Genomic DNA, 27061 nt, shown 5'->3' on the forward strand with positions numbered 1-27061 from the left:
TGGATTAACACAGTCTTTTCTTGGAGATCAACGGCTATAGCCAGCATTTCCCTTCACCTCCTCAACAGTGTGGCTCATGTTCCAAATAGACCCTCTACTTTCTTCTTTGTCCTCTACATTGAGAGAACATATTATGCCACCACGGTGATCGATCTCTGATGAGTTTCTAAATCCTCCTCTTTGGGGGTAGGGGCTAAACTCAGATGGGGATCTGAAAGTCTTTGGGTTGATAGTTTAGTGATGGGTCCGTTCTCTTTGGCTCTTGAGTGTTGACATAGGCATTTCTGGGATGAATTCATTGCAGTGTTTTTAAACAGAGATTCGGTAAAGGTAAAGGTATGTGACACAAAGGGCCTTCTGTGCACCTGGCTTAGGTGGGTAGGTTCAAGCCTTTTCCTCGCCGAAGGTCAGAACCAGTGTCAAATTTACAGCAAACCCACTTATGATGCTTGCTGATCCCTTTGGTTTTTATCGTCACAGTAGGTTTAACCTGACCAAGAAGTAATTACACCATTATTTTTTATGTGGTGCTTTATTACTTGCTTTTCAACATTGGTTTCCAGAATCTCATGAGCTAATAACAACAAATGTGTGATTGTAATGTTCACTCCGTCAGGAGACATGGGGTTATTGCGGAAGTGGCCACATACCCATTGCCCACACAATAACTGTTACTCCAAAACAAGTGGATTGCTTAACTAAACAGCTATTGATTGCAAGTCATCAGGGACTAATATTAAGACCACCAGCATCCAAAGGAGACGATTGAATTCTGGTTATATATACGAATGCATTTTGTCAATATTTTGTGGCAAGGAGACCAAGCCCTGCATGGTTCACAAGTCCAAATCTAGAGTGGGTTAGAAGCAGTGGAACCTCATCGAGGGTGCCTCGCGTGGACAGCTTGGTTCCATACACTTCTTAAGAGAGAGGTGTCGAGATTGGGAACAGGAGGAACCAACAGCCATGGAAAATCCTCTCCTCCTCACCCCTCCTACTCTAAGAAGAATTGATCAAAGCTAAAGGTGAACTTGGCATCTTAGCTTTCGTCTCAGCATCCCTAGAGTTCTACACTTTTCCTTGGGACCGAGTTGACTCTGATCTGGACTGAGTGTCCTGTACTCTCTCGTACACCTCTCGTCATTGGCTAAGCTTCGGCTGGGCAAACAGGTTTGCCAACAAGAGCTACTCACTGGTGTGTTCAGATCTTTGTATGGAGGTTAGGAGTGAGACAGAAGACATCCTGATCCTCTGGGTTAAAGCATTCAGGAGTCTTCTGAATTAACGATCTTGGAATGGTCTACCTGGAAGCTTCTCCTCAGACCTCTCCTGGTTTACTGCCCAGTTACACTAGGGGGTGTGGAAAACCCCTTTCATTTTAAACCCCCATTTACTTTCAGTGACATTGTTCTGTCCAGGTGTTCTTTCTCCTTTTTTGACTTGCCTTTGTACTTTTTTGTGTCCAAAGCTTTCTCTGTTCCTTACCTGTCAGTGTTCCCACAGCGTTGTCCATCCTGGGTGTCTCCTCACACCGGTGGTTTCAGCTATTACCTATATCTGGGCATCGCCTGTAACATTAACTCCTCCCTTGGTCTTTTTCCTCAGTTTCAGGTTTTTATTTCCAACTGTCTGCTAAACATTTCTAGGTGGATGTGCTATTGGCATTTAAAATTCAGCATGTCTGAAATTGAACTCATGACCTTTTCCTTCCATATATAGCTTTCTTCTTGCATCCTTTATTGCTAAATGGCAACCCTGCCCATCCAGCCAGGTAAGTCAGAATCGTCAGTCATCCTCTGTTCTTTCTAACCCTTCACATCCAACGCGTTCCTGAAGTCATGTCAATTCTATCCTAAAATGCTTCTAAAATCTCCCTTTTCCTCCATGACCACCTCGTCATTAGTTGGTCTTTCATTTTTCATTTGGATTATTGCAATAGTACTGACTTTCAGATCCATCTTCTATTGGACTCTTACGGTTATGTCTTTGAACTATAGATCTGATTGTGCCACTCCTATGATGCAGGAAACCTTAAATAGCTCCTTGTTGCCTACCAGATGGGGTTCTTAGCAAGGCCCTCAAGGCCAACGCTGTCACTCATGGTTATTCTTCAACACCCTACACTCAATTATAGGCTATGTTCTCCCCAAACTGGAATATCCAACCTTATTTGAACACATCATGTCCTCTTATATCTATGCCTCAGCCCATGCTGTTCCTCTGACCTGAAATGCTTCTCCCTCCCTTTACAGTTGAAAAATCCTATTTGTCCTCACATATCACACTGAAATATGACCTCTTTGGTAAATGCTTCCCTGAAGCCACTATAAAGGATTGTTTTTTCCTTTTTCTGTGCAGTATACTATCAGGACATTCATAATGCTTCTCTTCCTCTTTTTGATTAGCTGACAGGCCTGTCTCCCCACTGGATTACGCTCTCCTCAAGGGAACCTCACAGTGCTTAGGAAAGTTTTCCAAATGGAATCACCTCCACCTGGGGATGCAGAGGAAACTAGACCTGTGTTACACTTTTTTTTCTTTTTTCATCTTCTTAAGTATACAGCCTTGTATACAGCAAGCCTCCAATTTTATCAAATAAGTGAAACCATGTAAAACATCCCAAGTCTGGGAAAGAATCCCATTTTATGTGTCTTCTACCTATTTCTCTTCCCATTTTATATTGTTTTAACCAAACTATGTTGTTTTAATACAATTTATATTGTTTTAAAAACCGTTGTGCCCGGCTGCAAATAGATTTCTATTTCAGGGCAGTATGTGAGACCCAGAAGTAGTGGAGTTCTTTCAAATTAGTGTAAGTAGGGGAGGAAGGGCTGAGCCCCAAAGACACGTGAAACCTATTTGATGTTCTCCTAGAATTCTACATCCTCGCACTGAATTTATCACATCGTTTTAGAATTCTGTTTACGGCTTCATGCTGCCCTAGATTCTGGAGTTCCTTGAAAGCAGGGAATATGTAGTACATATAATTAATCCTGTCTTTTCCACATCTGCCCCTATTTTTAGTAATAACAACGGCCTATGTATTATGTGCTCAGCACTGTACAAATAGTAACCCCGTCACATCTTTGCTTTATGGATGAGGAGGAATTAAAGAAAGTGACTTTTCCAAAAGGCACATCGCTGGTCAGTGATGTAGCCTGGATGCAGGCCTGGCTGGGTCTTACTCTAAGAGGATTGGAACAAAGGGAAGAAGAGTGTACAGTTAGAGAAATGGAAGTCAAATGAGGTCCGGAGTAGGAGCCCAAGGTTTCCACGGGGCGTGAGGTAAAACAAAGAAAAGGACTAGACCAGACTGCAGATAGAAGGGCAGGTGGGGAGCCAGAAAAGCACTAGGAAAGTTCCGTAAGCCGAAATTATGAGAGACCGTTTCGGGAGGTTTCTTGGTTATTCTAGCAAAGCGGTTAAGCGCAAGGCTTGGAAGGCACACTGCCTGGTTTGCATCTCTGGCCTTTCGCTCGTTGGCTCTGTGGATGTAGGCAAGACCTTTAACTCACAGCCTCACTTTCCTTCTCTGAATAATGGGAATGTCAGTAGTACTTCCTTTTAGGCTTGTGGCAAAGGTTAGATGGGTTAATCCATGCAAAGTTCTTGGCACAAAGTAAATCATTAGGAAGTGTTAGCTGCTGCTGCTGCTGTTACAATAATTATTAATAGAAGAAAAGACCCAATGAATGAATACAATGGATCCTTGTAACTCCTTAGCACTTAATTAATTCTCTGTTTCTGAGTGGATCCATGTTTCCCAAACATACACACCACGGTGTCCCTGCCAACTTACAGGATTGCCATGAGATGTTTTAAATTCAAGGGAAACAAGTAATACTTTAAGTCTGTCAGATACCACACAAACTGCTAGTTCAAGCTGGTTCATAACTCCACATTCGATTGAATGTACTGCATTCCTTTTCATGGTGTCATAGCTTAGTGAGGCTGAATTTTCAGCGGTTACTGCCATCAAAAGGAAGTGTTATTTGAAAACCAATGTGGAATAATAGAAAAGAGGGTGATGCTGTCCAATCCTATGCCAAGGTTGGAGAAGTTGGGCAGAACCCAACAGCAGCACACACCCCATTAGTAAGTTGTTTTATTTTAGAATGAAATAAAATATTATATATTTTTTCTTTCAATTTCTTTGTATTTTTTTTCTTTCCAAATGGCTACTAAGTTGTTAGAATATAAACTCTAAGCTGTTTTGGACGTTCATAACTCATAAAGAGGACCTCTTGGTGTCGTTCTTTTGGCTTAGAAGCACCGTGAACACATGGCTGAGGTGCCCAGGGTGCTGTGAACAGAGAACGTTTGAGAGGCTCTGGAGTGGACAGTGAATACAATTATAATCAAAATGTGTGTTAGAACTCGAAGGGAAGGGTTCCAGACTCCAGTGTTCAGGTAGAAGAGACTTCCTGGCTGAGTCTAAGGTTAATGATACACAGCGATAATAATCACTTGGGCCGGGTCAATACCGAAGAAGGCCGACTTCATTTATTTTATATCAAGATGCTATTTAGGTTGGAGTTCAGGCTGATAAAAATGCCTGAGCTTATCTGCAAGGCCACTGTAGCTCTCTCCATGGCCTACATGTTATAAGTTCTTTTTGACTCCATTCAAATATTACCAAATACTCACTCACTCCTCCCAGACCGGCAAGGTACAAGTACTATAGACTATTCAGAGCCACTGATGTTTAATTTTTCTTGGGAGTTTTCCCTCCTCCCAATCTGATGTCCGCAGAACACTGCTGTAACTTCATTATCCGACTCTTCTGAACACTGTCCACTGGTCCAGACGAAATGATTCTGAACAGTGGGAGACGTGGTTTGAGTTGTCTCATAAAACTGTGATATTAACAATCACAAGTAGGGCCTCAGCCCAGAACTGGGCTTGGTTAGCGCCAGGCTCAGGGAAGGCTTTCTGAGCCTCGGAGCCCGACTCGGTGCCGTTCCCCGCTGAGAGCTCCGAGGTGCTGGGAGCTTGCTCTAGGAGAGTAATAAGTATTGTTGTTTAGCAATTGTGTTGTTGAAATTCAGCTCCACTATGTCTGACAGTATTTATCTAAAATACTTTCCCTGGTGCGTGTTCAAGTTCCAGTAAACCGTGTCTTATTGTGCGACCTTTTCATTTTCCAGTGAAAAGGGATCAGCTCGTCAGATAAAAGCTACACGCCAGAGTACAGGAAAAATGCGTGCTCAGAAAACCCAAGCATGATTGAAAACAAGATGTGTTAAATCAATGCAGTTTATCGCCTGCCTATTCCCGGCAATTGCTGTTCTAAGCTCATTCTGAACACACACGGGATGATAAAAGTACGGTGTCAAGCACTCGCCGGGGTGGGAACACAGAAACATGTTTATCAGACAGGCTGGGTGATTTTACCCCCTTGATAACAGTTACTGTCAAAAACTCTTTGGGTAGAAATCTGAAGAACAATTACAGAAGGAATATGACTCTTGTTATATCAGAAGATATGCCAGTAGGGAAACAAATTATGGATTTATCCTTAAACATTAAGAAAGAAAAACAGACTGAGTTGGTCTTCGATACTCAAACACCATCGTCCATTGCACAGAGAAAGTCATCCTCTTGTTCAAATATGACCCCCAAATTTTAAAACAATCCAAATGAAAAAAGGTGGAAAGCAAAAAAAAAAAAAAAAAAAAAAAAAAAAAGGTCACAGAGATCTTCAAGCTTGTTTGCACGAGGAATTTAATTTTATTTTTAAATTTGCATCAAATTTGGAAATCTAAATTAAGTTTTCTGGAAGGCCACACTATTCAGAGCACATCATACTCAGTAATAAGGCAACTTTCTCATAGACTTGATTACTGTCAGAGAGCAGTACGCATTTCCCTAATTAGGGTATGCTCACCTACTTCCTGTTTTAGAGAAAGTGTAACCCTCCAGGGCAAGAAAGGGGTCCCTTGACAAAGAGATGCTCTAGGTCCGCCCATGACCTCTCACCAAGGGTCTGAGAAAATACCAACTGGATGGGGTATGCTTTTAATGTCTACCAAGAGCATTTTGTGTCTATTTTTCCTGAAAGACAAATCAACTTTTGAGAGTTCTACTTGGACCTAGGAGGACTTAAGACAGAAAACACAGTTTCCCTCTCATTTGTGGGGCAAGTTCAGAAGACCAACATGCCCTCCCCAAAAGGTTTTTGTTCGTTGACATGCTGAGCTTTGGGTAAAGAAATCAGGCCAACCAACTTGTTCACCTGTGTGAAGTCAGGAGCCTGGGAACATGGATTCTTCCTTGTGCTAGATATCTGTTTCTCAGATATTTAGTAAAAAAAGGAGCAGTTCAATCAATTGGGTTGCAGGTCTTGTCAATATGCTGCAAATTGAGATTCATCAATATATATTTTTTTAAGTAGTCATCTGGGAATAGTAAGTAAAACACTTCTATTCTGATGTATGCAGCCAGGTCTTTCTGTGCCTCAGTTTCTCACCTTCCAACTGGAAATAATAATTTTTGACACTTATGTCAAGAGACTATTGAAGGTATCAGTGAGATAGGGTCTTTAAAGTACTTTGATATTACTGGGAAAAGGGTCTTAGATGACCTCAGAGTGTGTTTAAAATGACAGCTCCAGATGCCATCATTGTGATCCTTAACATCTATTAAAAGCCTTCTGAGGTCCTTATAACTTGAGTTCAGATGCAGATGCAGAAATCTTAAAAATTAGTTTTTCTTTGCAGATGTATTTAAAAGTAACCTGTTGAAGTATAAACTGGTAACAATTTTTAAAAGGATAGTCAGGAAATACATGTATTCAAAGACTTGAAATGTGTGTCTTCTTAGAGCCAAGAATTTCTCCTGTATTGTTGATTATGGCACTCTTAAATCAGTGAAATTTTGGGGGAAAAGCATATATCCTCTTTAACAGAGGATGTGTTACATAAATTATGGCCATCCATATAATACAATATGCTACAACCATTAAAAAGAATGAGGTAGACATAAATATGTATATAATCTAGATATATAACAGTACTGTGAAAATGTCTGAAAGCATACATACTAGTATAAACAGAGATTATATATGAGTGAGGGCTACTATGGATCCCCTTCCCCTTATTTGTGTTTCTTTTGTATTTTTTTATGCAATAAGAATGTGTTTCTTTTAAATTTAGAAAATCAGTAAAGCTATTTCCATTTTGAAAAACAAAAGAAAGTCCCTCTTAATTCTTCCTTCCTGCTCTTGATTGCTTTTGCTTCTGGAAGAGTTATTAATTTCAAACATACGGAAGTTCTTTGCCTTCCAAGTGACAGTCCACAGGGTCTAGCATCTCTTTCTCCAAACGTCTCTGCGTTTCATCCTCGTGGGCTCTCATTCACTTTCCAGCTCCCCGTCTCGCTTCGTCTTTACTTGCGTGCTCTGGCTCCACTCTCTGTAAAGAGGACTTAGCCACACAAGCCAACTGATTGTGCCTTCGGTTGAGAGAGGTATTACTTCCTTCACTTGATTTTTGAATCTCATAGTTGTTGCCACATATCAAGAGGTTTGCACACTACAAATAAGAAGTCAGGGCAAGTTCAAAGCCAGTTTGGAAATGTTCCCTTGGCTCCTCTGTCGGTAAATTCTGCCCATGTTGGCTTCATCCTGACACCCTTCTGGTTCAGTTACAGCTTTCTGCAGTTCAGTGAGCCTCTTCCCAAAGCTCTCCTGGATCTCGCTGCTTCCCGAGGCAGGGCGCCAGGATGGAGAAGCATTTCACACTGAACAGGGGCTTCACTCGCAAGGGGGCTGGGTTTCTTAGGGAGTGGATTTCTTCCGCTGAAGAGATGACCCTGAATACCGTTTGAGCACTGAACCCCTAGGCAAGTCATGAAATAGCCCAGTGGCTGGAAATGCAGCCGATTTCTTCATGAACTGTATTTCTGGCTCTGGATTAGGCTTCTGGTTGATTTTTTTTCGGTGTCTTTATTTTTGTCAATCTTAAAGATAGGTTTGTGAAGATAACGTCTGTTTTATTGTTTACCTCTGGTTGTTAATTTAGTGACGGGGGTGGAGAGGTGGGAGGGTCAGACCATTATGGAACAAAAGGCTCAGCCTAACACATATGTAATAACTCTCATGCCCCGGAACGGATCTGCCTCGAAGGGAAATGCTCTGTTGTTACCCCTTTAGTTCAAATAGAGAGTAGTCACCAGGGAAGGTTGGAGACCCAGGTGCTGGTTTTATCATTACCTCTGCTATGAGGTTTTATTTATTATTTGGCGTAGAGTCTAGATATTTGTTTGGGCATTAAATGGCAATTGAATGTAAATATGACCTTCCTAATAATATCTGCATTTCTTTTTATTTGCAGTCAAAATGACATCATGTCACACAGCCCTTTAAAGAAGGAAATGAAAACCCCAGAAATACATTTAAGCCAGTCGCTCAGCTATAAAAGCAGGGAGCCCTGCCCTCAGTCGCAATGGCCCCCAGTGCTGTCCCCTGATGCTGGGAGCAGGCTCTCCAGCCTCCCAGCCCATTGTCCCCAGGAATAAGTGTTCACGAAGTTAAGGACAGAGCAGTGATTTCTCTAAAAGAAGACTCTGAAAAGAGAAAAATCAGTTTTCATAACTGAGAGTACTGAGAATATATCCGTCTTGAAGACATGATTTTAATTTGCAAATAAATCCCCTTAAAGAGAATTTTCTTTATTTGATGTGTTTCTGATGTGGATTAAAAAAACCCACCAACCACCACCAAAAACTAAAGGCATGAAAAGGCCCCAAACTGCATATACGCTTAGTTAGGATTTACTCATTATCAGATGTTTCGAATGGTTTGGGTAATCTTGTCATTAGTGTGAGTGCATAAAATCTGGTCGTATTATTCTAGATTTTATTTGCACGTAGCACGTCGTGCTGCGTGGAAATGGAGACGCCGTAAACAGTCGTTTTGCGTAACCGGAGCGGTTCTGTGTTGAGCGGGACCTTGGTTGAAGCCCAGAGGAGATGAGCTCTGCATGGAAAGTCACTGACTCTCTCTAGGCGCGTCTGAGGCTGAGACTGGGAAAGAACCCAAAGCCATTTATAAGCGATCCCAACACATGGCCAGATGAGGTGGTTTGATTTTTTTTTTTCTTTTTACCATTTAATTAACTTTCACTTTTTGAAAACAAATGACTTCGATGGAGCTGAGATGCCAGCCCCGGGCATGTATCTCGCGCGTCCAGCTGACACCCAGTGCCAGTGTCACGTGAGTGAGAAGACCCTCCTGTAATCTCCGCTGATACAGCTGCCCAGAAACTCACTCTCCTCTGCAGAAACATTTGCTCTTTCTTGTTATGCGTTTGTAGGAAAACTTCAGACGTACTGTAGCATATGGACACAGCTCCATAAGGTCCTACTCAGCTTATTCAGCTACTATGTATCTACCTCTGAGCTCGAACAGGTCACTGGAAGACATGGTGTGTGGAGGGAGATGGAGGAGCGTGGAAGCCGGCTAAATGGTGATAGAAGGAGACGTGATTTGGAGTGGTAAACACACAATGTGGTGTACAGATGATGTGTTGACAACAAAACAAAAAAATAAATGTCTGTGGCTCCCTAATAGCCTGGTCACTCTTTAAATCCTTGTGTCCCCATTAAGTATAGTGAGACCCTAATGAAGGCCATGTCAGGAACGGAAGCAGAGGTGGTGACCCACGTCACGGAGGCAAGAGGGTGGATTCTGGACCGAGGGCAGCCTGTCGTGAGAGCTGGCCCTGCGTCCCAACTCTATGATCAAAGTAGTTCACCTGGCTTTGTGGGTTGGATTCAATATACCTCTCAGAAAGTTTACTTTTAAGGGCGTATGGTGTTGTGACACAAAACAGTTCATTCCTACAAATGCCATCTGAACACATGGCAGGCACTAAAAACGATGATTGAATCAATAGAGGATTTATTATCTTGTGGAATTTTTAAAATGCCCATATCGGTCCCATTTTATTCTGATCATTTAAAAATGGGGGTGTTTGTTTGTTTCGGACTATGGATTTTTTCTAAACCTCTGAGCCGCCCTTATTCTGTGTCATCCCCACGTGGTTTGGGTGATGCCCTCTCCATCCCTGTTCAGAGAGGGACTCAGTGTCAGGACCACATACCCCGTTCTCACCGTTGCATTCCTTTTGCAATTTACAGCTTCATCTGTTTTTTCTTTTTTCTTTTCCTTTTTCTTTTTTCAACCTAAAATGCTCATGCTTCTTTATTTGTGGTTAATTATGCCCAATTAAGTTTTTTTTTTTTCTTTCTCTACTGGATTCTCGGATTTGTCCCAAGTTTTAGGGGAAAAAAAATTGATTAGCCCCATTTCTACTGGTGTCCCCTGAGCCCTGTGCTTGAATACAATGAGGTCACTTTGTTGAAGGATTAACTTTATATTACATTCTTGCAGGGTAGATGTATGTCCCTAAGGTACAACTACCCCCACTGATGAAATAAATACCCCATTCTTTATGATTCCTCCCGTTACCTTCTCTGTTGATTTTCAGAGAGTTTATGAATAGTCACATATTTATACAACTGGCCAAAAGTATACTACTTATTTTTCTTATGGTCTGTAATAACCTATGCAAGGTTATTAAAGGGTCTACAGACCCCTTTTAAGGCACTGTTTCTTATGTCATTACTTTATACAAGCAGGTCAAATTCCATCTCGGCAATAATCTCTTGCTCTTAACCTTTTTCTTTGATTATAAAAATAATGTATGTTCATTGTGGCAAACAAAGAGAAGAAAAGCATTTAAAGACCCTCTTTTAGGCAGTTTATACACAGTCACACTTTCTTCGTTCTTTGTATGTGTGTTTGTTTGTTTGTTTTTAGAGTAACTGTATTGTACATGTGCTCCTGTAGCTGCTTTTTAACCCAGCCTTGTATTATGTCAGTAAATACTCCCCCCACCCATGGCATCGCTTCTGAGGACGACGTTATATTTCAGAGACATTTCATCTGTTTTCAGGTTGTTGTCGTCGTCGTTTTAAAGAGTCTTTATCAGATGCTTTGTTCTGCTCAGTGATTGGTTTAATTCTTTTCTCTAGTCAACACAATCAGAGAAGTCATCAGACACCTTTGAACTGAGGAGGGCTTTGTCTTGCACATCTTTAGTGTTATCTTCACGCACAGCGCTGGACAATGGCGTTGTCATATTCCATTCCTAAACTGAGAGCGGATTAACATATTTGAAGACATGAGCATAGAGCAAGTCTTAAAGACATGGGAAGTAAAAGCCTTTGTCTTACAAGCAGAAATATCTCCTGCAACATGAAATACTTCCAGGGAGTAGATGCTTATTTTTCTTTGCATCACGAGTTTAATATATCTAATTCAATTACTCTTCATGTCAGCCAAATGACTTCTCCTCAGCTCTGTAGCTATTAGTTCCATATGATATTTGAATTGGTTCTTCTAATTGCTGAGATTAAGTGTCAGTCTTTTTGCTGTGTGTTGGCTGTGTGGCCAGAGAAATGCAGCATCCCCTCCCCATACATCAGACAGTCGTTCAATTAGTAACCACGGTTCCTTGACACAGTAGGAGTTAACTCACTATGCAGACAACTTGGAAGGGGCAGGTCAACAATTCAACTTATTTTGTTGGCTTGGATTGAAAAAACCAAGAACTGGAATTTTCAGGATGCTAAATTATGTCTTCAGATATTACAATGATGCCTTTAATTATCTAAAGCAATTTTTTTTTTTTTTTTTTTTGGTTAAACTTCTTTGTTGGCAATTAGTATGATGGGTGGGGGATGGATGAGATCTAGAACTTAAACCGAAGCGCTCATTTCTGTCACCCTGATGCATTTCTTGATTAAATCCCATGTATTTTACGAGTAACATCTTCTCTGCCTAAAGAGTCGTAGGGCTTTTTTCTCTACAAGTCTAATTTGAAAAAAGAATTCTTCTCAAGGGTTTAGAAAGTAATCATAAAAATGAGAGGAATAATAAATATTGTGCCTTAACTCACATACTAGCATAGATAGAGAGATTTGGTACACCTGGGTGTAATTTTAGTTAATTTCCACAAGAGACAGGTTGAAAGTTTACTGTTTGGAAGGCGAGGGAGACATGGCTAAATCTCATATTTGCAAAAATGATTACATTATCTGAAATGAAAATGCTACTCTATTAACCAACTTCAATAAGCATTGCATTTGGGGGGAAAAATCTTTTTAATAAAAAGTTACCCGAGTTCACTTTAACTTAAAATATACAAGTGAGGAAAAAGTACTTACTCTGATTTATGTGTCTTTTGGAGGTGTAATTATTGGCTTTTTACTCACCTATGTAAAACAATGTACTTTTGTAAATGGATTTCTGGCCACATTATGCAGCCTTTTTCTCCCCCTATTTTTTTTTTTTTTCTTACATAAAAAGTAAGCACTGTCAATCAAGGAATTTTAAGGTTTATTTCCTCTTTAGCAATGATTGATAGCCTTTTAGATTTACAAGTTGACAAGTTAAAGGGTTCTATTGGTATAATTATGTACTAAATTCACAGTCTTTCAATTTAAATGTCCTTTTAAAACCGCGAGATTATCATACCTGTATTTTGAAAAGTGGGCCAGTCAGTTTGGGTTGGTATACAAATTGCTTCCATTAGCCTTGGGACCTATTTGAATTTAATACAGTTTTTTAAAGTTAGTAGTCGTAGGAATCTTACTTTTAAAATTTAGGTTAATGGAAATTCGTTTTAAGTAAAGCATGCGACGACTTGTTTTTTTAATGTATAGCTAAATCTCCGAACCACAAAGACTGTCTTTTTATTCTGTATGGGAGAAACTATGTGGTTGAACACCCTGGTTACACTCAAAAAGAAGAGAGAAAAAGAACCTGCCCACCTACCCATTACTTAGAAGGTATGAGGGAGACGGGTCGAGGATGGAGCCGTCATCTTTTCCTCGTCCCGGGAAGAAGGTTGAATATTTCACGTCCTGGAGAGGAAATTTAAGGATGACAGACCACAGTTCACTTTGCACTGTGTTTCATTTAAGGATGCTTTGAAAGGAGTGTAGTCAACATGAGTACAACAAGGCCTGTTGTCTCCAGATATTTTTCCAGTTTTGCTCTTTAGTCTTCTAAAAGAATTCTTGGAGACCTGGCTTCTCTAAGCCAGGGCTCCATAGAGGCTGGTCTTTTTCCTGAGATAATATTGGTGTGGGTGAATCAGTCTGTCCTTGTAGATGTGAAGGTGCTGTACCAAAGTCATTTTCGATGCCTAGCTCTTAGCCCCTCACCGCACTCTTGCAGGCTGAATTGCTACAGAAGGAGTAAGATACTGTATCAGCTGAGGTCCATTAGAGATTTTACATCGAAGCAAGTACTTTTATCTCTGCTGCTTTTTGTAATCTGTGGATATCTTCAGACAAGCCCTTGAGCATTTTGACCTCAGCCTCTGACTAAAGTGAACCCTAAAACCTCACATTGAATACCACTGCATGGTCTCTGGGTGAGTCCCTCCCTGCCACGGTCAATAGCAGAAGAGGATGGCGGGAACGCTTAGCAAAGGAAACATTCGCCTGATCGGTTCACGATCTAATTCACAGGTTATCAATGAAGCTTTAGACTTCCTGGTTATTTCCACACCATCAGTGTTGCAAATCATGTTCTAGTTCCTGAAATTGTTCTAATTGCGTGACTTCTTCATTGCAGCGCTCAATGAACCCACCATCGATTATGGTTTCCAGAGGTTACAGAAGGTCATTCCCCGGCACCCTGGAGATCCTGAGCGTTTGCCAAAGGTAGGGACACGGTCTCTTTGGGTTACGGTCTCTGGAAACTTGGACTTGGGTGATTGGTGGGAAACATTGCCATTGATAAAAATCAGTTCATAGATAAGCAACTCAGTATTTGGGGGCTTTGTGTGTCTGGTGCTATAAGGTAAGCAAAGTAATAGTAGCAAGCACTTATGTACCAGGTAATATTGTATTTATTTTTACATATACTATGTCATTTCTTCCTCTTAAAACCCTCTGTTTTGGAGAAAATGATCAATCAATGAGAGCTTGAATCATTTGCCCAAGGTCACACACACAGTGTTTGTTAATTGCTAAACTAGATTCAAACCAATATAGCCTAGCTCCAAAATGCAGATTATTAATCACTATATCATCCCAGCTCTCAAGGGAGAAAGAACACTGCTTTTCTACCTCCATGAAAATTCACACTCATCCCTGGTGAGGGGAGAACAAAAGAAAACATACTGGTAGATCTTGCAACTGGACAAATGAGAAAGAACCTCTTCTCTCTAGGGGAATCCCACTTAACTGGGAGATGAGGTGAGAAATTAAACAAAAAGTCAAGGCAGAGTAACACATGTCATGCAGCAGCACGTCATTGATGGCCAGCGCAGAAAGAAGGACATTCACATTTACTGACTTCTGTTGTGTACCTGCTATTAATGTTGGGAATATTCCCATCTCTATCCCCAAGGAACTTGGAACCTGTGTGGGAGAGATCCCAACACCATACATGCCAGAAAGAACATTGTAACAAAGGTGCCACCAGAGTTCTGTGAGGACTCAGATGAGGGAACAGTGAAATGCTAAGGACATTTGAAGTACAGAAGTCGTTGAGCTACCATTCACTGTTTACTGATGGCAAAATGAAATGTCATTCCCTACACGAGTGAAAACGATTATAAATGAAATAAGTAGATGAGAGGTTCTCTCTTTGCTCCTGGATGTCCAGAGATAGGTCTATTTCTCCTCGTAAAGCATTTGGAAAAATGAAGTTGGCATCTTCCTAGCTCAGCTCACCTCTCTGGGAGATCAGGTCACCATCAGATTCTACCTATGTCCCTGCTGCCCTGGGAGGCACAGCCACCTGCCGGAACAGCGTTGTTCAAGACAAGGCTGCCCCACAGTGCCAGGAGCCAGTAGGGTGGGGGAGGGGCGCTGCTGGCCAAAGAGGGGGAACTGGGACCAGCAGATGCGTCTTTCCTCTACCCAGACCCCAGGGGAAGAACCACACAGCCGTCAGTCTCAGCCCCCGCCTCCCAGAGTAGCCTTACTTCCCCCGAGTACAGTTCACCTAGGTAAAAACTCGAAAGCCTTTCACCCGAGGTAGAAGGTGTGTGATGCGTCAGTCTATCCGTACCCTAGTCTTTGAAAGGAGCCCCCCTCTTACACTTCATTCCATCCACCGTGATTCATTCTTGGTGAGCATTAAATAATCTAGTAATAATAGTGGATGGCAGTCTACTTCCAGAGCCTAGATGTGAGGTGGGAAGGTTTCCCTTCGGGGTCCCCTGTCTAGCAGGACCCTAACTCCCGTGCATTCCCTATGGGGCAATAATCGGTCATTTCCGTGGTAATCCTATGGCACAGGGATGTAAACAATGTGTGTCCGCCCCACGGCCCATGCTACAGGTGCCGTGCCAGACTCTGCCCTCTGTTTCCACTGGGGAATCCTCTTCACTTCAGTTTTGACATTTGCCGTCTCTAGAGTCTGCTGAAGGGGCTGGGGAGAGGGCCCGTGAGGTGGGGTGGGGCGGGGCTCAGCGAGAGGGCAATGACTAGCAATGCAGGTTGGGTCAAAATTCTTTTTATTTATTTTTTTTATTTTTAAGTAAAAGTCTTTACCTCTCTGTGCCTCCGTTCCCTTCTCGGTCAAGTGGAGATGGTAACATTTCCCTCTTTGGGGGTTGCCTCTTCTCATCACTTCCCACTCCACCAACGGTAGCCAGGATAGTTTGCCCGTGAGGGAGAGGGACCCTCGCTTCTGAGACCTCTTCCCTCTACCTCAGCGGAGCAGGAGATTCTCACACCGGGGAGCAGGCAGTCTACGACTTCTCTTCTGTGCCTTAGTTTCTTCATCTTTAAAATAGGGTTACAGTTGTGCCGACTTCATGGGGATCACATAAGGATAGAAAGAGGTAAGCCCGTGGGTGCCCTTGGCACAGTGTCTGGCCCACAGTGGCCACTCTGTAACTATTTATTAAAAAACAGAAAACAAATTCGGTTTCCCCTGGATGAGGTCTAGAGAAGCCGGGCAGTACTTTTCTTCTCCGTAAAGAAAGAAGACAGTAGGAAGATAGGGTTGAGTTTTGTGTGCTTAGTTTTCAAAACATTTTAATGGTTGACTCTCACGTTCAGAAATGTTGAACAAGTAGCCCAGGCACGTGTCCCTTCGTCCCCAGTGGCCCGATGGTGAAACTCCCAGCCCCCTTTTCCGGGGTTTGGGACAAGTAATCAAGGACACAATGGATTTGTGTGTTGAGGAAACACTCCGAGGCTAGCATCTACACTTGACCGTGCGAGCACTTTGGCCGGGCCCCACCCCAGGAAGCTCTCTGTGTGACTCAGCCCAGAGCGGCTGTCCTCTTGGCTCCGAATGTTAAAAGGTGGAGGAAGAGTTCAAGAGCAGGGTCAGGAAGTGGCGGATGGAGCCAGCACGAGGTATTCCTGTGGACCCGGGAGGTTTATCCTCTGCTGTCCATTGTTCAGGGATAAAAATGGGCTCCGCCTTTCTCAGAGTCATGGTCAGTGTTTGTCAAACAGGAGTGTTTCAGTGAGCGGCGGACCACACACCTCACAAAACAAACTGCACTTTATTAAACCCATGTGTTTGTGAATAGACAAAGCTAGATTCATACAACCACCCACATATTCTGTCAAATGAAACTGCTCCAAAGACCCAGCAGACAGCTTTCCATAAGAATATGCCTTTGTATACCGGCCGGGGCTTTTTCAAAGCACTTATACATGCTTTGTTTTATTGGAGCCTCTCTTGTGAGGGAAGTCGGGGAAGCAGACATCACTCCCGTTTACCAGACCAGAGAACGGGAACAAGCCAAATCCTTCTCTGTAGATTGTTTTGTCCGCGGGAATCTCCGTTAGTGATAGTTGCTGTACACACATTTTAAAAATGCTATACTTCGGCTAACCCTAGATGGTTTTTGGTTACCTTTTCCATTTGCACACGGGGAAGGGCAGGCTGAGGTTTTTAAATCACAGCGTTTTCTTCTGTTTCATACAGACTCGCCTTCCTCTCTAGATCCTGGAGGGAGGGAGAGAGCACGTGACCTACTTCGGGGTGAAGGTTGACTTTTCTTATAATGTGGAGGTGAGGGGGATGGGGACTGGGGCCAGACAGAAGCTCTGAGGTGCTGAAATGCATAATGCAATCCAGAAACATTGCGCAAGGAGCGCTCTCTGTTCTGAAGGCCAGAGGTGTCTGCATCCCCTTCCCGTTTGCCGGTTGCCTTCCGGAGCGGGCCTCGAGCATTAGCGCAAGGGCGGTGAGTGACAGCAGAGTTAGCAGTGGATCCAGGGAGCAGGGAGCGTTTCAGGAATGCCTGCTGTATGCCCAGCATGGCTTTGTCAAGGTTTCTGGTGGGCAGTGAGGCCAAGAGAGGGCTGTCAGGCAGGCAGACAGATGTGGATTTTGAAGACCAGGTCCACTGCCCAGAGCACTTGACTCAGCCCTCCCGGCGTCGGCTTGCTCTTCTCTTAAAGCCTCTGCCTGCAGTGGTGCTGTTGGGCATGCGTGAGATCATTCCTGCAAAGAGATCTCCCTGGCATTTAGCAAGACTTCAGTAAACGGGGCCACAAATGCCTGCGAGGTAGGTGCTCCCCATTTCATAGGCGTCAGAATACCCAGAGGGCTGGTGACTTGCTGCAATGTCTCAGCTAGCAAGTAGGAAACAGATTTGAACCCAGGTCCTCACTGTTGCCACAGCACAGAGTTCCCCTCCTCCCCCCGGAACTGGAAACCCACGTAATTCTGCCTTGGAGTGACTCTCCTGTTCCTCACCTACACCTCACCCCCACCCTACTCGAACTTCCCCACCGAGGGGTCGGCTGGGGACCTCCACGGGGCAAACACGTTTTTTTTTTTTTCCCCTCCAGGAGCTAGTCCCTCTTTTGGAGAAAACAAAGCAGTTTGAGAAAAGTAACAAAGGCGGCATTTGTGTATTTTGCTTTATGGAGCTGAAAATATCTGGTAAATTGATCCAGTGGGAGTAATAAATACACATTACTTTATCTTGTTCCTCATGTCCTATACCCCTGAGCCTTGATAGAACAACACCACTTAATAGACTTAAAAAAGAGTAATTACACTCACTGGTTATGTGATTTTTCAGCCCTCCCAGCCCTGCCTGACCTTCTAATTTAGCTCACCGTGTCTAACTAACGCATTTATATTCATCTTTTATGAAGCATGTATAGGACAGGGTTGACTTCAGAGCTGTCCCGCTAGGTCTCCAATCTGGTTAGTAGTGAGGAGTGGGAGTTATCCACCCCCATGCATTCGCGTGTATAGGTAACACGTGTACCTGGCTCACAGCGTTCTTTATCCTTTATGAAACGTAATAAAAAGTATTTATTACATTTTTACTTTAAAGCTTTTATACATTCTAGCATTATTTACAGCTAAACACGCAGGCAAAAGATGCGAGTGTTTTTAAAATGATTACTGTTAATGTTTCTGCTTGTCAGAAGTGCTTAAATTTTCCTGCACTTTGTCGAAAAACTTCGTACTGTTGCCTTTTAAGAACAGCGCGTTTAAAAGATCTTGCAAGTCAGATTTGCAAACACTGCTGACAGTCGGTGATGAATGATATTGCAAAATCTGCAAGATGTTTGTCATCTCGCACAGCCGAAATATTAAGGAATGGATTAAGAAATGCGAAACCCCCTATGGAAAACAACCATCCCAAACAAAACCCAAAACAAACCTCAGCCAAACCTTGAACCCAGAGAGCGCGCACCCCAGAGTGAATCCCTCAGCCGGGCTCTCTCTCCCCGCTTCCCACTCAGCCGACTGTTCTCAGTGCAGTTTCTCTCGCCATATGGTCTCCTCATTACCATACACTAAGAGTCCATATGGGAAACTTGTGAAATGAACTGTATTCATTTTAACTGCCAGATGAGCAGCCTTTTGCTTTGCAAGCTTAGCTTAAGTCATCTGCTGTCTTCGTGTTGTTATGGCAACACGGCACCAATAAAAAATTCTAATCTACTGTAAGTGATCACGGTATTTTAAGTGCGTGCCTATAACTGCCCTCAAAGGGGAGGACGGAGGAGAACTCATATTTGTCCGAGGAGCAAAGGGCTGCTCTTCATCCCAGCAGGGTCAGTAAGGAAGCTGGAGAGAGGCAGGGCAGGTACCCGAAGAACCGTGCAGAAGGTGCGGACTGTGGGGAAGGGGGATGGCGGAGGGATGGATGGGGTGAGGATGGACTGTAGAACTGTTGGGTGGGTCTAGAGAAACACTGAATGTCAGAACCATAGCTCTCCTGGCAGACACGACACTCAGCCTGAATGAAACTCCAGGCCTCAGAGGAGGCACGGGCAGCATATCCTCCTGGAAGCGTCTCCTTCACTGGCGCGCAAGAAAAATCTCAGCCTCCACTACCCTGCTCTTCCTGTACGTGGGAATTAGTCATTTCTAACACCATGCTAATGAAGAGCACCCTGAAGTAATGGAAGTAGGCAGCACCATCCTTACATATAAATCATTTTCACCTCCGCGGGCCCTGTGATAGGTTGCATCCTCGTTGCTCTGTCTGTATCGAAAGTGAATGTTTATAGTCTCAGTTCATCAGTTCACATTAGCCTCATGCTGAATATTTAAACACAGAACAATTTGAACACACCATGAAGGAAGAGAGTGACTGCACTTTCATTTGGAACAGCAAGGGCTCATCTAATAATAATTTAGTAAATCAGCCATTTAGTGGCTCCGTTGCGCACTGCATTGTGCCAAGTATTATTCAGTTCAACTGTACACTTGCAGAATCGAAATCTAGACTCTAGTCACAAGCACTGTTTTTGCTCAATGGAGAGACGAGACCCCAAACCACCCTCCCTAAAGAGCGTTCATGTTCGGTGATTTATCATAAATGCAGAGCTGGGCGAAAGGAAACTGGAGTCGGCTGTATACAATGTATTCTAATGACGCTGTTATTGTTCTAGTCTTTATGCAAAGACTATCGGTAATTCAGAACTTGCAGTTTCATCCGTGAAAATACAAATACGAAGTCTTTACATAACCGCACTGCCTGTTAGCAGAAAAGGGAATGACTAAGGGTTTCAGAAAAGGATAAAAATCCTGCGTCTTCATGTTTCACACTGACACTGGCCACTTTCTCTCTTATTCACTGACTTATTTATCATTTTGAAGAAACTCTATTAATGTCACATCCAGGATCCAAAGGACTCCAGCAAAAAATACAGACACAAAAGCAAATCATATGTTATAATCAACTCTTGACAGAGCATGCTTTAAAAATTAATTTTTTCCATTTTTCTATTCCTGTTGATATTCAATATTATTTTGTATTCATTTCAGGTGCATAGGGTAGTGGTTAGACAATCATATACTTTACAAAGTGATCCCCTCCATAGTTCTGGTACCATACATAGTTATTTCAATATTATAGACTATATTCCCTATACTATACATTATTACACCTCCCCCACCCATGTCTATTTCATAACTACCAATCTGTACTTCTTAATCCCTTCACCTTTTTTACCTAGCTTCCCAATCCCCTCCCATCTGGCAACACCATCAGTCTGTTGTCTGTGTCTATGAGTCTGTTTTTATTGTGTTGTTTAGATTCCACATAGACATGAAATCATGTGCTATTTGTCTGTCTTGGTCTGACTTATTTCACTTAGCATAATACCTTCTAGGTCCATCCATGTTGATGGAAATGGTAAGATTCATTCTTTTTTATGGTCGAGTAATATTCCATTGTATATATGTACCATCTGCTTTTTATCTACATATCTATTGATGGGACTTATGTTGCTTCTATATCTTGTGTACAGTAAGTAACACTATGACGAACATAGGGATGCATATATTCTTTTGAATTAGTGTTTTGGGTTTCTTTGGATATATTCCCAGAAGTGGAATCACTGGGTCATAAGGCAGTTCCATTTTTAACTTTTTAAGGTACAGTCGTCCCTCTGTGATAGAGTGAAGCCATGAAAGTCGAAGCACGAAGTGGCGGGGACGCCTGTAACTCTGCACTGCTTTCTACAGTGGCTCTACCAATATGCATTCCCACTAATAATGCACGAGGGCCCCCTTTCCCCACATCCTCGGCAACACTTGTTGTTTGTTGGTTTATTGATGGCAGCCATTCTGACAGGTGTGAGTGATATCTCATTGTGGTTTTAATTTGCATCTCTCTGATGATTAGAAATGCTGAACATTTTTCACATGTCTGTCGGTCATCTGTTTGTCCTCTTTGGAAAGGTGTCTATTCAGGTCCTTCGCCTATTTTTTAATTGGATTGTTTGTTTTTTCAGTGTTGAGTTGTACGTTGTTTATACATCTTGGATATTTACCCCTTGTCTGTTCATTGTGTTGATGGTTTTTTTTCTGTGCAGAAACTTTGTAGTTTGATGCAGTTTCATTTGTTCATTTTTTCTTTTGTTTCCCTTCCCTGAGGAGATATAGCAGAAAAAGATGTTGCTAAGAGAAATGTCTCAGATTTTACTGCCTATGTTTTCTTCTAGGAGTTTTATGGTTTCGAATCTTAAGTTTACTTCTTTAATCTATTTGAGTTTATTCTTGTATATGGTGTAAGAAGGTGGTCTAGTTTCATTTTTTGCATGTATCTGTCTAATTTTCCCAACACCCTTTATTGAATAGACTGTTAGACAAAGCACACTTGTGTTTGATTTAAAAAAAAATTGTCTCTGCATTCTCTTGTCAAAACATAAACTATGGAATGCATTACATTTTCTGCATCTCTCCTCTCTATCTGCCAGAAAACTTACAGGCAAATTCCATTTCCCCATTCTGATAATATACACAGTTGAGGGACCTGGTGTCTCCTACTGCTTCTTTTATCAAGGGAGGGTAGCTTGCATCTACGTACCCCTGAATTATATATAGAATTGTGTGTGTGTTTGGAGTATGCACACACATATCATGTTTCTGACGAGGGAGATTGTGGCTTCCGTTAAAAATCCCAGTACTCCTACAAAAGTTATAATTCTCTCTTTTGGGGGGTATTTATTTTATCTTTAACTCACTAATTTGGCAGTTGGTTATTCTGTGTGTTATTATTGTATCATGCCCGCTTTAGAGATGAGGAAACTGAGACACAGAAAGGGCTAGTAACCTGCTGAAGCTGACGCCGCAGGTAAATGGAGGTTTCCTCCTTCCCCGGACTTCACCACTTGTCCATTCAGAACCTTCCCCAGTGCAAATGGGATTTCAAATAGCGCTCAGAGCATATCATCCACATTGACTCTAAATATGTGTGAAATGTGTCCAGGTTCTCTGGAAAACAAGTGAGGGTTATCAGTATTCTTCTGGCTGTTGCTCAAGGAGCAGTGTCTGTCTGCTGAGCCAGGTGCTGGTACGAACCCTGCTCTCCAGACCAAGAAACAGACACGCGATCACAGTGCAGAGCATGGGTTTGGGCCAACTCCGCTGGACTCCAGAGCCAGCATCCTAAACACTGCCTCCTAGAATTAAGAAGAATTTTAAGAAAAAAAAGCAATTTTGCAGAGCAGTCTTTAAAAAAAAAAAATAATAATCCCTCAACTTGGCCAGGGGGACCAGGGAAATGGTAGCATAAACTAAGGGTACCTTACAAATGGCTGAGCCAGGCCAGAGTGGCAGCCAGGATTTAAAATGCCCACCTCGGAGATAACTCTTTTTCTCTCTGGCTGCAGACTCACTGTGGCAGGGACTCGTAATAACAGATTACTCCAGTAGCTGAATTCTTGGACCTCTTTCAAGCTCTCTTTTAGCACTGAGATCTCGATGAGGGGGACTAAGTTGAACCTACTTCATGCCACACCCCATCTAAAAGAGCACTGAATATAATTACGTATTAGCTCCAGAAGGCAGCGCAGGGCCCAGGGGCTAATGAATGTCTACCTCCCAACCATCCAATCTCTTCCTCCTCCTAAAGACCAATGCCCTTAGAAACAGAGACGCTAGGGGGTCTTCAGACTTGCTCACTATTTCCAGCCTTAAGTAACACTCAATGAAGCACTGTAATAATGGGCACTGAGCCCCAGTGGGCTGGAGACAGTGGGCTTTCATTGCAGTCGTAGCCAGGACCGTCCGCAAAGCCTCGGAAGCACCTTTTACAGATTCGTTTGTCGGGAGGTCCACATAATAACCGGTGATGTTCAACAACGTAACAAGCACAAAAAACAACTACTCTATGTTTGCTTCCCTGAGATACCTTGAAAGGACAGCATGGTCCTAGCACGCATATATCACTTACTCAAGTTTAAATGTCCGTACTTGTCCCAAACCATAAATATATACACACATTTGTGTCCACGTGCCAAATGCACGTGCACAGACATACACATACATGTGACAGGAAATCGCTTAGTTTACTCGGTGGGCCTTTTACTTTCAAACCAGATATTTCTTCTCCGCCCCGAGGAAAGGGGAGCCACAGCCAAAAGACAAAGAGGAACAGGAGTAGTTCATGTTTGGCTTTTGTGTCTCTGAGAGCCCAGGCCTTGGTGACTTAAAAGATCTTCAAGGGTAATTTTGACTCTAGGCAGTTTTGATTTCATGTGCCGACTTTACAACCTACCCCTGAAAAAGGCATCCTCCGTCCATAGCCCTCTCTTTAAGCAGAGACTTTTATCCTGATCAGAAAGCCGATTTCCAAGGCCACTCAGCAGGACCTAACCCAGAGCGTGGGTCTGAAACCAGTACAATGGATGGGAATCAGAAGAGCCAGCCAGAGGTTACCGAGTTCAGCTCTGTACCTCCACGCGGGTCATGTTCACAAGGGTGCAAACACCATTTTTCACTGTGTTTGTGGCGGGGAGCACCCCAGGCTCCCATTCACCAATTACCATGACACCATTTCGAAGAGAATGCCAGGAGACCAAAAGGGGGGGGCGAAGCCATTGTCATAACTCTTCTCAGGAATACCAGGTTTCACAATTTATACTTAACTGCTGACACTTGAAAAGTCGAACATTTTGGTAAAATGAATCAAGCTGTAATGTTTCTTTTATGAGATCCCCTTGCAGGAAAGAGAGGTTTGGCACCTCGTGGAGACCAAGCTTAGTTATCCATCACAGTAAAGTCAGCTGTCCTAGCCAGCTCCTGAGAGGTCACGCGATCGAACCAACAGCTCTTACAACTATATTATTGCTTACGGAACAGTAATTGAGGCACCAGATAAAAATTACCTGCTCTAATAGGCAGCGAACAATTTTCACTCAATAAAATTATAAGCCAAATCATTCATTTCATAACACTCTGGCTAATTTATTTGTTGACCTTTTAATATCCATAGCTCTTCAGTGGTATTAACTGCAACTCAGACAAAATCTCTTGTTCATTTCACTTTCATTGATTTTTTTTTTTTTTTCCGTTGAGGCAATAACACTGCTTGAAAACAGCCTTTTTCTTTCCACTGTAAAAGTCAATCATGTAAGTTAGCATGTCTTACGTTGATATAGCTGCTTTAGCTTACAACCGACTTTAATTCCATGTGAGTCAGAAGTCTTCAACAGCACATCGGTGACAGCCACTGGCCGCCTCCAGCCTGATGATCCGCAATAAATACGTTTGCGAAGTAGGAGGGCTCTCATCGAACCTGAACGTAAAATCAGCTTTAAAAGGGAAGGAGGTTTGGAAGTACCCCTTGAATTTACTTTAGACTCAAGGAGCATGCTTTCGATGCCTCTTCTAGTAATAGCAGTAACCCCTTCCAAACATTTACTTCCTTTGTTCTGGAGATTTCTCTGCATTTTGATTAAGGTTTGAATTTTATTTTGCTTTAAGGATGATGAGCAATGAGTGGGCTCTGGAATATTCAGTAAGTTGCAACCAACGGTGCTTATACAATAAAATACTCTGAAATCTTTAGAATGCAGGTAGGTTGTAAAATCTGTTACACACTGGACGTTTTACGCCTTCCTAGAAATAACCACTTGCTACCTATACCTCATCTCTGCTCCTCCTTTCCATTTCAATTTACTCTAAAGTGGTCCTCAGCCATAATGAGAATGCCCCTTTCAACAGAAACATGTTTAATTACATCCATGCTAAGTGTAAGTGACTCTTCTCAGTCACAGGGCTTCTGAGGAAAGAGTTTAAAGCATGTCACTTAAGGCTTCTAATGATCTCTGTGGTGAGCTCCATTTTGAGTTCATATTACCAGAAAAATGAAAAATGTGAGGAATGTCTCAGAGGCTCGGAAACTAAACAGTGCTCAAGTATTATTCTGGTTTGTTTTACTCTGTCCTTACTGCCTTCATTATGTGATTTTTAAGAATGCAAAGTCTACCACGGTGGAATTTTCCATTTGGCTGAATCAACACAAAGGAAGTTGGGACATAAAACTACCCTCCACAGAAATACCGCTCAGTACAACTAGTATTTATTGCTCTGTGTGTCCAGCTCTGTGGGGAACAGGCGATTCCAATCGGGTTTTTTTGTTGTTGTTTTTTGGCTTTCTGGATTTCCAGTCTGTGGTGCCACCCAGACTCTCAGAAGCAGGCAGGGAGGGGGCTGGAACCTAAGGGTTAGTGAGCTGAGCGTACTGTTCAAAATGGGGACCCTACAGTCAACTCCGGAGTGAGGAGGCGGATGAAATCAATGCTGATTTCATTGATAGGTGCTTATCACCTTTAAATCAAAGTGACTCTGCCACTTTATTTTGTGTTGCTGAGATTTGTGCCACCGCGTCGGCAGAGCAGGTTGGTGATAAGTGGGCGTCATGACAGAGAAGCACTGTTCTTCTGTCTCAGGGATCGCCCAACTCAACTTGCTTTTGATGCTTGTAGTTTAGCTTCTGTTTTCCCCTGCATCCTGCAGCCCATTCTCTCCCACTCAAGGGGGCAGAAAGCCAAGCACAGATTGTCCCCCTGAATTACGGAAGCATCCCTGGACCTTAATTTTATGAGAGAGTTCCCAGAGTCTTCAAATCTGATTCTGAAACTTGAAATGAATGTCGTGTTGGTAAGTGGGTTTTCATCTGGCTTTGTGAGTTGACTTGTGTGAATGAGAGGAAGCTCGGGCCATCTCTCTGCTCACCTGACTTTGGGTCTGTCACTGGGCTCCGTCTGAGACAATCTTTCCCTACCCCCTGGAAGGCTAGATGTGGAGAGTGAATATGAGCTTATTAGTCACACGCACGAGGTCAGGCGCTGAAGAGAAGATGCCCATGGAAGGTAAATAATCCCAAGAGCTTTTTCTGTCATGAAACGGAGGGAAGATGAGTTAACCAGGTCTGCATATCAGACTTGCTGAGCCTGGTCCCCAAATGTGTGCCGACACCCAAGTATCTCTAAGGGCCTAGAGTATAGTTAACAAAAGGCCAGTGTTCATCGAGACCAACCTCATGCCGCTAGCAGCCTATAACTCAAGACAGTGTCCATACCCAACATGATTCATTACATTAATCACAAAATTAAAATGTGAGCACAAGCCAGAAGGACAGAAAGAATGAATTCATTTTTTTTTTTTTTTAAAAAAAGAGGAAGAAGTATAAAAAATTTCCCATAGTGATCAAGACTTAACCTCTGAGGATTTATAGATAGGATTGAAAAGTCTGGAGCCCAGTGGAACACCAGATTCAAGTCTTTTGCTTTTATAAACCATGCCAAATACATGACTTTGTCATTTCATCCTAGAAATTAAGCAGGCACTTTTAAAAATTGGTAACTCTCTTAGAATAAACTCTTCAACAAGAATTTCTCAAGGCCTTCGATTTCGTGAACATTGTGCTAGGGGCTTAGAGAAGGAGATGGAGACACATCCCTGGCCTTCAAGAACCTGCAGCCTACTGTGGAGAGCGAACATTAGCACACTTAGGATCAGAGCAGAATGACCCCACAGCATTTACTTCTGTGCCCTGCTTGATGGTACAGTCAGCACTATTTTTCAGAAGAATGAGAGCGATTAGGAGCTGGGGTACCAGCGGAGGTGAAATTCGTTCTGAGAGAATAGCGTAATTCTCCAAAGCCCAGGCTCTCCTGCCTAACGGGCCTGGGGTTGAATCCCTGCTCAGCCATTCATCAAATGTGTGAACTCAGAAAGCTGGCTGGCCTCTCCGAGTCTCAGTTTTCTCATCCGCCAAATGGTGATACAGACAATACCTCC

General features: G+C 42.7%; 1 protein-coding gene across 3 annotated transcripts in view; it reads left to right on the plus strand.

Annotated features, from left to right (window-relative positions):
- The window catches only part of EBF1 (EBF transcription factor 1), a 377140-nt gene that overhangs the window by 330544 nt on the left and 19535 nt on the right, over positions 1 to 27061 (plus strand). For all 3 annotated transcript variants that reach the window (XM_036282000.1, XM_036281999.1, XM_036282001.1), the window contains exon 11: positions 13649 to 13737. In XM_036282000.1, coding sequence (XP_036137893.1) covers positions 13649 to 13737 — 89 coding nt within the window. The remainder of the gene's footprint in view (positions 1 to 13648; positions 13738 to 27061) is intronic.

The sequence above is a fragment of the Molossus molossus genome, unplaced genomic scaffold (genome assembly GCF_014108415.1).
Source record: "Molossus molossus isolate mMolMol1 unplaced genomic scaffold, mMolMol1.p scaffold_m16_p_4, whole genome shotgun sequence".
NCBI lineage: Eukaryota > Metazoa > Chordata > Mammalia > Chiroptera > Molossidae > Molossus > Molossus molossus.